The sequence below is a fragment of the Buteo buteo genome, chromosome 1 (assembly GCF_964188355.1).
Source record: "Buteo buteo chromosome 1, bButBut1.hap1.1, whole genome shotgun sequence".
Classification (NCBI taxonomy): Eukaryota; Metazoa; Chordata; class Aves; order Accipitriformes; family Accipitridae; genus Buteo; species Buteo buteo.
In genome coordinates, this window is record NC_134171.1 from 84,383,110 (window position 1) to 84,395,742 (window position 12,633).

A 12,633-nucleotide genomic window follows, 5' to 3' on the forward strand; every position below is an offset into this window, starting at 1 on the left:
TAACCGAGATGGAATATAATCACTTGTAAAATCACAGCAAACCAGGGGAATGCTTAACAGCTCATCAGCCGGTGGGGCAGGATGTGAAAAATTATGAAAACTGGTGGTGTGCTAGGCTGAAACCAGCCAGCCCTCCTGCCCCGGGCACGGTGGCAGCCTCCTGCCTGGGCTCCCCCAAATTCAGCCCCCCTGGGATGGGCAGCTGCCTTCACCATCCCGCTGCGCCTGAACCCCCTGGGATTTGGGTTCTGCAAGGTGCCTCGCTGTAACAGAATAAGGGGAGGGTGCGCTCGCCTGTGCTCAGATGCTCTATAAGGGGTGCGTATATGATGCCATTGTGGTTTAACCCCAGCCGGCAACTAAGCACCACGCAGCCGCTCACTCATTCCCCCCCACCCAGTGGGATGGGGGAGAAAATTGGGAAAAGAAGTAAAACTCGTGGGTTGAGGTAAGAACGGTTTAATAGAACAGAAAAGAAGAAACTAATAATGATAACACTAATAAAATGACAGCAGTAATAATAAAAGGATTGGAATATACAAATGATGTGCAGTGCAATTACTCACCATCTGCCGATCGATGCCCAGCTAGTCCCCGAGCAGTGATCCCCCCCGCCCCCACGCCCCCCAGTTTCTATACTGGACATGACACCACATGGTATGGAATACCCTGATGGCCAATTTGGGTCAGCTGCCCTGGCCGTGTCCCCTCCCAACTTCTTGTGCCCCTCCAGCTTTCTCCCTGGCTGGGCTTGAGAAGCTGAAAAATCCTTGACTTTAGCCTAAACACTACTGAGCAACAACTGAGAGCATCAGCGTTACCAACATTCTTCTCCTACTGCCCTCAGCACACAGCGCTGCCCGGCTACTAGGAAGACCCCGACTCTGTCCCAGCCGAAACCAGGAGAGGCCCCGAGAACCTGCCCCGCTCTCTGGCCCTAAAAGCAGCCGGGGGGGGGGGGGGGGGCACCCTGAGCGACCCCGGGGCGATGCAGGGGGGACCCCGGCCAGGGCTGCCCTGCCTTGGCTGGGGGGCTTGGGGGCCAATTTTTGCCGGGCTTTGTCCTCTTTCCCTTTTTCAGCAGGTTGGTGTATTTTCCTGCTGGTTTTCTGAGTTGTTTGGCATGGATGGGTTGAGGGGGCTTTGCTTTGGTTTGGGTTTTTGATTTTTTTGTTTTTAGGCAGGGGCTTTGCAGGGTCAGTTTTGCTGCCTTGGGGCTTTTCCCCATGGGGTGGGGCTGGGGGGGGGGGTGATGCTGTTCATTTCACTTCTTTTGCACCTCTGCTTTTTATTTTTGTGCTTTTTACTTTACTCTTTCTCCTCTTTTCCTTATTGCTGGGGGTTTTCTCCCTTTTTTATCGTCCTCTTTTTTTCTCCTTTTTTGTAAGTTTTTTTCTGCTTTTTCCTTTTTTCTTTTTCCTGTTTTTTCCCCTTCTTTCTCTTTCTAAATCTGTTTTTTTCTGGGTCTTTTTTCCTTTTTTTCCCCTTTCTCTTTTTCCCCCTCTTTTTTTTCCCCTGCTTTGCCCCCAGCCTCTCGCCGGGGCAGCCCCACAGGTGTGGGCACTTGGGCCGATGAGAAAGGACCCGCACCTGGGGTGGGCTTGGCTGAGGGTGGGGGGAAAGGGAGGTGGAGGTGGGCACAAGGAGGGGCTTGGGGGCTGCTGAGCCCCTCTGGGTTGTGGGGAAGCCGTGGTTGGGGTCTGGGCTTTTCTGCCACCCTCCCTGCCAGCGACAGCTGTGGGGGTCCCCGTGCTCGTGCTAGGTATCTTCGTTAGCTGTACAGACGTTGGCCACCCATGAAGACCACCGGCAAAGAGAACGGCCCCTCTCGGCTGGCTGTGGCCGTCTGACCGAGCCGCTGGGAAAATTTTTCCAGTGGGAAATGGAAAAGCCACCTCGGTGGCGCGGGGCAGCTGAGCTGGGCCGGGCTGGCACGGGGAGGGCAGCGCTGCGGGGAGCTGCCCCGCAAACTGGAAACGAAGAGCCGGGGACTGGTCTGTGCCGGTGGCCAGTGGCATCTGCGATGGGACAGGGCCGGGGACGGGGCCGCCGGGCTGCGTGTCGGTCCTTACGGGTGCCGGGGAACCGACTGGCTGCCCGGGTCGCGTTTGTACCCGGTCTGGCTGCTCTGGGCTCTCTGCAGCCGTGTTTTACCGAAAAAAGCTCGCGTGGCATTCCTGGGTTCGGTGACGATGCTGGCACCAGTGGGTCAAGAGCAGCTTCTCCCAGGAAGCAGCAGGACGGCTTTCCCTGCCAGCGAAGCGGCCTGGGGCAGCAGCAGCAGCAGCCGGACCCCCGGGAGGGCTTCGGCCGCCGCATCAAGGCGCGGGGTGTAGCGTAGCTGCCCAAATAATTCAGGTTGGCGCGTCCAAAGGTAAAGGAGAACCCCTCCCGCGCCGTTTGCCCGCAAGCTGGAAGCGGGGGTTTGCGGCATAAAGGGCTAAAGGGGGCAAAAGCCCCCCGCGATCTCCCTGCCCTGCCTGGGCCGGGGGGAGAGCCCGGCATCTGCTTTTTTTGTCCCTGTCCTCGCCGGTGCCGGCCCCCGCTCTCGGTAGCTGGGATCCCAAGGCTGCCACGCACTCGGGTGGGTTTGCAAGAGGATCGACCGGCCATAAATCGGCGTGGGGAACAGGAGAGGTGCTTAAGTCCTGCCCCAGGGCTCTGCTGACGCCGGGAGCAGCCGTGTTCCTCCCCAGAACGAGCAGCCAGGGGTTCGTGGTCCCGCTCCGGGGCTTCGCCCGAGGGCCAGAGCGGCCTCTCCCCAGGCCCCAGTTCCCCGCTCCCCCCGGCCAGCGGCCGCACTGGTGGGACGGGTCTCGGCAGCCTCAGGCTGAAGCCAGGCGAAGCGGTTTCTCCCGGGAAGCGCGTTTAGGCCGTGGAAAATGCGGGGGCCACAGGGCACGGAGAGAGGCTCCCCGGAGCGGTGCGGCTGAGTGGGAATGAGAAGAACGGAGCGAGACCGATGCGAAAACCAGCCTCGCCTTTTCACTTCGGAGCCGGCCTTTCTCCGCCGAGCCCCGGCTTTGCGCGCTCGGCCTCCAGAGCGAGGGGAAGGAGGGAGAAGTGGAGGTGAGGATGAGGAGGGGGACCCCAGCGCCCGGCGGGGCCTCTCTGCCCGGCCCTGGCCCCCCGGGCCGGCAGGCGGGACGGGCTTCGGGGAAAGGGGATCCCTGGCCCCGCAAGGGAAGGGCCGGCTGGCGTCAGCCAGGACAGACGCGTGCTCCCCGGCCGGGCCGATCCGAGCCTCGGAGGCACCGGGGAACCTCCTCTTCCTCCCCGGGCCGCGCTTCGCCTCCGGGGGGAGGAAGGCGCCGCACCTCTGCGGCGCTGCGCTGGGGCCGGGGGCCGAGCGGGCGGGCGGCGGGACCCGGGGCGGCCCCGGCGGGCGGGGCCGGGTCTGAGAACGGAGGGGGCGGGGCAGTTCCGTTAAAGGAGGAGGCGGGCCCAGGCCGCTGATGAAGGGGCGGGGCCCGGCCTATAAAAGGAGGGGGCGGGGCTGGGGGCGGGGCCCGCGGCTGCCGGGGCATAAAGCCCCGCGGGCCGCAGCCCGCTGCCCCCCGCCCGGTCCGGCCCGGTCCGGCCCGGTCCCCTCCGCTCCCGGCGCCGGGAACCGGGTTCGGGGCTCCAGGCCGGGCCCGAGAGCCGTCCCCGCGTTCCCGGGCCGCGCCAGCGGCCGCTGCGGGCTCCCGGCCCGGCGCCGAGACGGAGCCCGGCTCCTGCGCTTGGGGGGCTCGACGCCAGGGTCGGCGGGCCGGTTTGGGGGCTCCAAAAGAGAGCCCAGGTCCTGTGCTGGGGGGGCTCAGTGGGCCAGGGCCAGAGCTGAGAAAGGGAGTGCAGTCCTGCGCCTGGGGGCTCGACACCAGGGTCACTGAGCCGGTTTGGGGGCTCTGGAAGGGGGACAGAGGGCTGCGCTTGGGGGGCTGCAAACCGAGAGCAAGTGCTGTGTGTTGGGGGCTTGAAACCGGGGTCACTCGGACAGCTTTAGGGCTCAGACTGTGAGTCCTGCACGGTTTGGCCAGTTTGGGGGCTCAGACACAGAGCCCGAGCCCTGCATTTTGGGGTCTTGACACCAGGGTCACTAGGCCGGTTTGGGGGCTCACAAAGGGCAACAGTGCTGTGTTTTGGGGGGGCTGGAAACCAGGCTCATCTGGTCGGTGTTCGAGCTGAGAAACGGAGACCGAGTCCTGCATTTTTGGGCTCAGAAACGGAGACCGAGTCCTGCATTTTGGAATTGTGACACCGGGCTCGTTCGGCCGTTTTGGGGGCTCACAAACAGAAACTACAAGTCCTGCATTTTGGGGGTCTTGACAACCAGGGTCACTAAGCCAGTTTTGGGACTCACAAACAGAGACTAAGTGTGTGCTGCATTCGGGGGGCTGGAAATCGAGACCCAGCCTTGTGTGTGTGGGCTCAGAAACAAAGGCTACGGTGTCCTGTGTTTTGGGGTCCCGACATCAGGCTCATCCTGCCAGGCTCAGAGCTCAGAAACAGGGACTAAGTACAAGTCCTGCATTTTGGGGTCCTGACACCAAGATCACTAGGCCAGTTTTGGGGCTCGCAAAGGGGGATCAAGTGCTGTGTTTGGGGGGGCTGGCAACCAGGCTCACCAGGGCAGCGTTAGAGCTGAGAAACTGAGACCAAGTCCTGTGTGTTTGGGCTTAGAAACAGACCGTGTCCTGCATGTTTGGGGCTCAACACCAGGCTCAGCTCAGAGACTAAGAGGTCTTCCATTTTGGAATCATGACACCAGGCTCATTTGGCCAATTTTGGAACTCAGAAACAGAAATAAAAAAAGTCCTGCATTTTGGGGTCCTGACACCAGGGTCACGTCTTGCGCTCACAAAGAGAGATTAAAAGTGCTGCGTTTTGGGGGGCTGGAAACTAAGAAGTGCTGTGTCTTTGTTTGGGCTCAGAAACAGAGACTTATCCTGCACATACGGGATGTGACACCAAGCTCAGCTCAGAAACAAAAAGTCCTGCATTTTGGGGCCCTGACACCAGGCTCAACTGGCCAGGTTCAGAGATCAGAAACAGAGACTAAAAGTCCTGCGTTTTGGGGTCCTGGAACCAGGCTCATTTGGCCAGTCTAGGGACTCAGAAACAGAGACTAAGTCAGTCAGTCCTGTGTTTTGGGGTCTTGGAACCAGGCTCAACTGGCCAGTTTGGGGGTTCACAGAGAGACACTAAAAGTGCTGCGTTTTGAGGGGGCTGGAAACCAAGTGCTGTGTCTTTGGGTGCAGAGACAGAGACGTATCCTGCACATTTGGGGTGTGACACCAGGCTCAGCTCAGAGACTAAAAGTCCTGCGTTTGGGGTCCTGGAACCAGGCTCATTTGGCCAGTCCGGGGGCTCAGAAACAGAGACTAAGTCCTGCATGTTGGGGTCTCGGAACCAGGCTCATTTGGCCAGTCTGGGGGCTCAGAAACAGAGACTAAGTAAGTCCTGCATGTTGGGGTCTCGGAACCAGGCTCATTTGGCCAGTCTGGGGGCTCAGAAACAGAGACTAAGTCCTGCATGTTGGGGTCTTGGAACCAGGCTCATTTGGCCAGTCTGGGGGCTCAGAAACAGAGACTAAGTCCTGCATGTTGGGGTCTTGGAACCAGACTCATTTGGCCAGTCTGGGGGGCTCAAAACCAGAAACTAAGTCCTGTGTTTTGGGGTCTTGGAACCAGGGTCACCAAGCCAGTGTGGGGGCTCACAAAGAGAGACTAAGTGCTGTGTTTCAGTGGCTGGGAACTGAGACCAAGTGCTGTGTGTTTGGGGCTTGAAGCTGGGCTCACATGGTCAGTGTTAGAGCTGAGAAAGAGAGCCCAAGTCCTGTGTTTTAGTGCTCAGAAACAGTGACCAGGTGCTGTGCTTTGGGGGCCTGGAAATCAGGCTCATGTGGCCAGTGTTAGAGCTGAGGAAGAGAAGTCCTGTGGTTTGGGGTCCTGGAGCACAGGTCAGGAAGCCACTTTCTGGGCTCCCAGACAGAGACCAAGTGGTGTGTTTTGGAGCCCAGAAGGCCAGGGTTGGGGCTCAGAAACCGAGACCAAGTCATGCGTTCTGGGGGCTTGAAACCAGGCTCACCAGGCCCCACTCATGGCTGGGAAGCAGAGCCCAGGCCCCATGTTGTGGTGCCTCACAGCCGGGCTCCCCCAGGCAGTTTCAGGCCTCAGCTACCGGGTGCCCGTCCCGCCTTCGGGGGCTGGAAGCAGAACCCCAGCCCCGCCTGTTTGGGCTCCCACCGGGCGCCCGCGGCTGCTCCCGGGATCCCCCCGGGGCCCGGCTTGGCCGTGGCTGGGAGGAGGCAGCGCCTGCTGCCCCGGCCGGGCGGGAGCGGGACCGGGGCCGGGCTGGGGACACAGACGCTGCCCGCCGAGCCCGCGCCGCCTTCCGCCTTTATTCCGCGGCCCCGGCCCTGCACCCGCGCCCGAAGCAGGCGGCGGCCGCCGGAGTTCAGCCCCGGCACTCCCCGCCCGAGGCCCGGCCCCCGGTACCGCCGCTCGCCGGCCCTGGGCCCGCGTCCCGCCCGGGGAGAGGCGGACACCGGCCGCGCCCGCCCGCGAGGCGAGACAAAGGCCCAGGCCCAGGCCCCGGCCCCGGCCCGGACTCGGCCCCAGCCCCAGGCCCGACCCCAGCTCCACCTCACCGCCCTCGAGCTCCGCACCGCCCCCGGAGAAGCCGCCGGGCCCGGCCGGGGCTCCGTCCCCGCCTCCCGAGCGACGTGTCCCGCCCGGCGCCCCCGACCCGGTACCAGCGTCCGCCGCGGTCGCTGCCGGCGCCGGTCTGGCGGCGGAAGAGGAGGTGCGGGGGGGCGGGGCCTCGGCGCGCATGCGCGGGGCGGGGCGGGCACAGGTGCGGCGGGGCGGGGCCGCGGGGCGCCTGCGCGGGGCGGGGCGGGCACAGGTGCGAGAGGGCGCGGCCGCGGGGCGGGGCCTGGGGGCGCCTGCGCGGGGCGGGGCCGAGCAGATTTGAGCCCCGTCGGCCGCCGTCGGCCCCTTCCTCTCGTTCCCCCGCGGCGGCGGCGGCGGCGGCCGGGCCGGGCCGGGCCGGGCTCCCCCGGCGGGTCCGGGGCCGCGGAGCCGGGAAGGGCCGCGGGGTGCTGCCGGCGGAGGAGCGGCGGGGCGCGGGGAATAAAGCCCGCGGGGCCGGAGCCCGGCGCCCCCCGCCCCGTCCTCGTTCTCGGCCGCGGCCGGGCCCGCCCCGCCGGTCCCCCCGGCCCGTTCGCTCTCCAGCAGCGCCCGGTCCCCCCGGCCCCGGCCCCGTCCCAGCAGCGGCGGGGCTTGGGGCTCCGCCGGGCGCTCTGGGGACGCGAGAGCCGCGGGGTCCCGGCCCGAGCCGGGCGTTTCCTCGGGTGGAGAAGGGAGCCCCGGGGCTGCGGTTGTGGGGCCGGGCCGGGGGCTGGAGCAGAGCCCGAGTCCCGCCGGTTTGGGGTCAGAAACGGAGCCCCGGGGGGCTGGTGGTGGGGCCAGAGCCTGGGGGGTGTTGGTGGGAGTTGGGGGATGTTAGGGAACTGCCTTGGGCTTTGGGGGATATTAGGGAGCTGAGTTGGGTGTTGGGGCACTGGGTGGTGGGGGCCTGGGTTGGGTGGTGGAGAATTGGGTGGTGGGGGCCTGGGTGGTGGGTGGGAGGTGTAGGGGCCTGGGTTGGGTGGTGGGAGGTGGTGGTGGGAGGTGGTGGTGGGGTGGTGGGTGGGTGTTGGGGGCTGGGGGAGGTGTTGGGTGGGGGGTGGGCAGGGTGCGTGGACCCCCACCGGAGGTGGGGGTCCGGTCGCGTTGGTCCCCGAAGTTTGGGAGGCTGGCATGCACCAGGCCGAATTAAACGTCTGAGATAGTCTCTGGGCGAAAAGGTGCTTTTCACTGTCGGTTTCCAACTCTTTGTCCAAGGGGTGTCCCACCCCCGGACTACTAATTGAGCAATAAACACAAACACACGAGTCACTGCCTGTACAGTTTATGACATTTAATATTCATATTCAAGTCATGACAGTGATTGATTTACGACCTTGCCAAAAGCCAAGATCGTTTTCACAAGCACAAGCTGGAGCTGGAGCTCAAACCAACTGGAGTCTATAACATGCTGGAAGCCCGAACCAGCTGGAGCCATCCGTGAGCCAGGGCAGAAACAAATGAGCTGGAGCTGGAACAAGGCAGAGCCATCCATGAGCTGGGCCTGAAATGAATGGAGGCAGAAACAAATGAGCTGAGGGTGCAAACGAGCCGGAGCTGAAAACAAGGAGGGAGCCAACATGAACAGGGGCAGAAACAACCCACCTGGAGCTGCAAATGAGCTGGATCCAAAACCAGCGCAGAAACAAACTGGTGCCACAAAGGAACCGGAGCCAAACTGGACCGGAGCTGTCCGTGAGCTGGACCTGCAAACAAACGGGAGCCTGAACCAACAAACAAACAAAAACAAATAGGGGCCCAACCAACCAACCCGAAACCACACTGACCTGGAGTTGCACGGTCCCCACAGCATCACCACGCAGGCAGCTCAGCTTCTTCCTGGGGCTCCTCCGTCCGTCCGTCCCTGCGCAGGGAGAGACAGATGTGGGACAATCAGCTCCTGGCAGCGCGGCCGGGACCAAAGAGCCCGGGAGCTGCAGTTCTGCTTGGCAGCAGCAGCCCAGCACCACACACGCCCACGAGGGGAGGGGGGGAAATGGGAACAGGACACGAGAAACGTCCCATTTCTCCCCAGATCTGGCCGAACCCCCCTGCCCTGTCCAGCAGCAGCGGCACACACTGACAACCAGCAGCCCCGGACTGGGGACGGGGCCAGCACCACACCACTGCCAGCGGGTTCTGGCCTTCTGGAGCAAACCCCAACAGCACCAGTTCCCAATGCCCCCCCAAAACGTGCGTCCCAGACCTGCCCGGCCCTGGCTCAGCGTGGGCTGCGGGGATGGGGACCCCCGGGTCCCCACCTGTGCCCACAAACAGCCTCTGGCCACAGGGCGACCCTGCCCGGGTGGGTGCAGGGCCTGGCCCTGCGGCGCTGAGCCCCAAGGGGCACATCTGGCACCCGCACCGGGACCCCTCCTTCCCCGGGCGCCGGGATGAGCTTTCCCACACGGCATCGCCTGGGCCACCAGCACCAGGACGGCCGTTGCCCGGCCAGACCGGTTTCAGTGACGGGGCAGCAGGAGCCGGTACGGGTCCCTGGAGCAGCCTCTGCTCCCACCACAGTGCGTTTTGAGCTGAGAAGTTAGCTTTTGAGTGAAAAGATGGCTTCACACGGAGCCCAGACTGCCCTGCTGTGGGATGCCCAAGGACCCCCGGTGCAAAGGCGTCTCCCCGCACGGCCGTGCCGTCGGAGGAGCCCGGCCGTCCCCACCTCGGCTGTGCGGCCCCCGTGCCGACTCCCCGCAAGCAGCAAAACCCGTCACCGCAGGCAAACCCCCTTTTACGGGGAGCACTCGTACTCACCCCGGGCTGTGGGCAGGCGTGCGAGATCTGCCGCCGGCTGTGCGAAGGCCCCTCCGCGGCTTCTCCACGGCTGCGGCTCCTCCCACGGCCCCTCTGCGGCGGGTTCGGAGGCGGACAGGAGCCCCTCTTGTCGGGGACCGGACCGGGCCGGAGTCCGGCCTGTGGAGCCCATACGGCCGGTGCCAGTTCATGCTTTGGGCAGGGCTTGATCCCGCGGCTGAAACGGGGAGCTGCCAGGCACCCCCAGTCCCACAGGCCGAGCTGCAGCTGCTGCCCTGGACCCCAGAGGGTCGGTGCCCAAACCCACCAGGGAGGTCACCGGGCCCCAGCCGGGCACCCACGGTGGGTCCCACACCAGGGGGGAGAGGGAAAGGGACCGCTCGCTCCTGGCTGCCCCGCACGCCTGCGCTGGAGCAGAGTGAGAACCGAGAGCCCAGGATGGGGTACCCGGCTGGGAAGGGGGGCTCAGCTCCTGTCCGTGAATCTGCAACCAGCCCGTACTGACCCAGGAGAGATCCTGGGATGCAAAGTTCAGAATCACAAGAGGAAATACTTATCTGTGCGCTGGAGGCGTCCCAGCCACATCAGGGCACCCCAAACGTGGGTTCACCCGGAGCTCTCGCACTGTTCAAATATTCAGCTCATCACTGGCACCCACACTAAGGATTCCTGCTCACAGAACAACTCAGCACAGCAACTCGATTTCTGCAGCGTTCCTGCTGCTTGTCTGTGGATCCGGACAGCCCCAGAGTCCGTCTTGCCAGAGTCACTTCTCCGTGCCGCCAGCCGATGCCGGGAGGGTTTCAAAGCCGCATCAAAAGGGCTGGGATGCCGGCGTTACCTCAGATGTCCCGGGGTGTCCTTTATCCTTCAGGGACAGCTCTCAGCTTCCACAAAGCGAAGTCCTCAAGTCCGGGGCCAGGCCATCCTTCAGTTTGTTCTGCTTCAGCCTGAGCACTACCCACATCTCCAGTAAAACCCCACGGCCTCGTCGCTCTGCGGTGTAGAATAGGAACCAGTACAGATCAGCAAAGTTAATACGCTTTCATACAATAAAGACCAACCGATATCATCGTCAAGGAAGGGCATTTTCTTAACGCACCCCGGGCAGGGGGCACGCGCAGCACACGCCGCAGCTCCCCCCGAGGCCTCTCAGAGCGAGCCCTGCAGGGAGGTGTCAGCCCCTGGGACTTCGGCCGAGGGATCTGCGGTAGCCCCTGACCCCCAGGAGCTCCACTCCTCCCCCTCCCCGAGCAAAGTCACCGCAGCCGCCGCCAAAGTCCCCACTCACCAGTGCCGGGAGCAGCCACAGTGTTGGCCGGTTCCCCTGAGCCGTGGCTGCCCCGACGCCGGTGGCCCCGTGAGCAAGCAGCCCTCGTGCCCGGCCCGCAGCAGAGCCCTGCAGAGCTGCCAGAGCGCAGGCAGTGCGGCGACGGCAGCTCCTGCAGCTGGGAAACATCACGGCCGACAGCCAGCGCTGAGTCTGCCTGTGGTCACTTGCAGGCTCCCGGCAAAAACCCAGCGGCTGAGAGGCTGTCGGGTCAGGCACATGGACAGGGAGGGCTTGGAGAGGGACACGGCACAATGAAACACTCTGTTTGGGGCTGCGGGGGAGAGAGAAAAGCATGGTAAAAATTAATGCACAAATGCAAAGACTGCTGTGCAAAGTCAAGACTTTAACCTTTAATCTTAAATTTCAACTTTACGTCTCAGCCGTAACCTGTGGCTAGCAAGCACACACAGGGGACTGGTAAACAGCTGCTTAACACATCAGCTAACGAATGGTGTTAAGCAAAAGGAAACAGAAATGCATTTAATTATACCCTTGATCTCACCAGAACACCTACAGAAAGGCTGTTCTTGTTTGGGTGACTGGAAGAACCGCTGCAGCAGTTCTGGTCCCTGCCCCGCTTGCCCCCAGCAGCGCGGGGGACATGATCCCCCCCAGCTCCGGCCCTGCTGGGAACCAGCTGCAGCTCTTGGGTTTTTGAAGGAAGCAGCAGAAAGCATTCTTCAGAGTAACTGCCGATACCTGAAGCTGGGAACCAGAAGAAACTGTGGAGAAAGCCAGGCAAGGGAAGACAGGTGGAGTCGAACGAGGTGCCTCCAGCTCTTGGTGGCTCTCCTAGAGCCTCCTGATACTCACCACGATTAGGGCAGTAACCAGCCTCTCCTCCCTGCGCCCCCTCTTTGGAGAGCCCCAGGAACGGCTGACAGTCCATGGGTCATCCAGTGTGTGGGTTTGGGTGCCAAGACCATGTCCCGGTGTCCAGGGAACTCCCTGCCTGTGCGGCCCAAACCGTCCTGGCCTGTCCGGGGCTGGAAACGGGGGTAGCCCGGAGCAATTGAAACAAAAAGTCTCGCAGTCTGGGGTCTCGGCAAATGCAGCAGCACTTGCGTTACACGGGGACCACACAAAGCGCACCAAAACGGCGTCAGCTCCACCGAAGGGGACCTCAGACACGGCTCCCAGTCCCCGAGAGCCCTCCGGGCACGGCAGCACCCGCCGTGGTGGCCCCCGCCCCGAAGCCCCCCGCCCCGAGCCCGCGCGGGGGGACGGACGCCCGTGCCCGGGGCCGCTTCGGCCCCCGGTGGACACGGACCGCAGCTTTGGGAAGAGGGAAAGCGGCGGCGGCGCCGACGGCAGCCGGGCGCGACGGGGAAGCGGCAGCCGCCCGGCCCGGCGTGAGCGGTGCCCGAAACGCCGCCCCGAGAGCCGGGTGCGCGGGTGCCGGTGCTCTAACGGACCCGGGACGCCGCCTGAGGAGCAGCGGTGCAGCCGCTTCCAGTCATGGACCCCCCCTGCGGCCGGGGACCCCCCCCTTCCAGTCAGGGGAGCCCCCTTCCAGTCAGAGACCCCCCGCCCCGCCCGTACCCGCTCCCGCCGCGGCGCCCCGCTCCGCTGAGTCCCCTCACGACGGCGCCCCCTGCCGGCGGCGTCCGGTACTGCAACCCCGGGGCTTGTTAAAGCCTCGGCGGAGGGGGGCGGATCGGCACACCCATGCCGAGCGGGGGCGGCCGCGACCCGCGCCGACCAATCAGCGGTGCCGGCGCCTGCGGCGACCAGCCAATCGCGAGGAAGGGCGGGAAGACACACCCCTCCCGGTGGTGCCGCCTAGCGTTCGCCGCGCCGCGGCGGCGATGGCCGCAGCCCGGCCGGTGTCCCCGGGTGGCTTGGCTCCCTCAGCCGTCCTTTGATAATTCCCTGTCCTCAACGGGA

General features: G+C 64.0%; 1 protein-coding gene across 8 annotated transcripts; it reads right to left on the reverse strand.

Annotated features, from left to right (window-relative positions):
- Nucleotides 1-8,018: 8,018 nt before the first annotated feature.
- On the reverse strand, nucleotides 8,019-12,339 carry LOC142030893 (uncharacterized). 8 transcript variants are annotated; one of them, XR_012650360.1, is made up of 8 exons: nucleotides 12,289-12,339; nucleotides 11,560-11,806; nucleotides 11,261-11,468; nucleotides 10,705-11,017; nucleotides 9,414-10,409; nucleotides 8,438-8,514; nucleotides 8,256-8,356; nucleotides 8,019-8,154 (listed from the first exon to the last, which is right to left on the reverse strand). XR_012650360.1 is itself a non-coding variant. In XM_075027606.1 (7 exons), exons 4-7 carry the CDS (start codon nucleotides 9,583-9,585, stop codon nucleotides 8,052-8,054), a joined length of 453 nt encoding a protein of 150 aa, XP_074883707.1. In that variant the 5' UTR covers nucleotides 9,586-10,409; nucleotides 10,705-11,017; nucleotides 11,261-11,451; nucleotides 11,560-12,196; the 3' UTR covers nucleotides 8,019-8,051. The 8 variants fall into 8 exon arrangements, 4 of the variants coding, with proteins under 4 accessions (XP_074883707.1, XP_074883798.1, XP_074883973.1 ...); XR_012650363.1 differs by having other exon boundaries at nucleotides 11,560-11,732; nucleotides 12,289-12,320; XR_012650367.1 differs by lacking the exon at nucleotides 12,289-12,339 and having other exon boundaries at nucleotides 9,414-10,140; nucleotides 10,255-10,409; nucleotides 11,560-12,196.
- Between the last annotated feature and the right edge of the window lie 294 nt (nucleotides 12,340-12,633).

Coding starts and splice junctions, on each gene's coding strand:
- LOC142030893 (XM_075027778.1), bottom strand. CDS start 9,585: ATGGGCTCCACAGGCCGGACTCCGGCCCGGTCCGGTCCCCGACAAGAG. Junction 8,515..9,413: donor ACGCCTGCCCACAGCCCGGG/GTGAGTACGAGT, acceptor CTCCCTGCGCAG/GGACGGACGGACGGAGGAGC. Junction 8,357..8,437: donor TGGGGACCGTGCAACTCCAG/GTCAGTGTGGTT, acceptor GTTTGTTTGCAG/GTCCAGCTCACGGACAGCTC.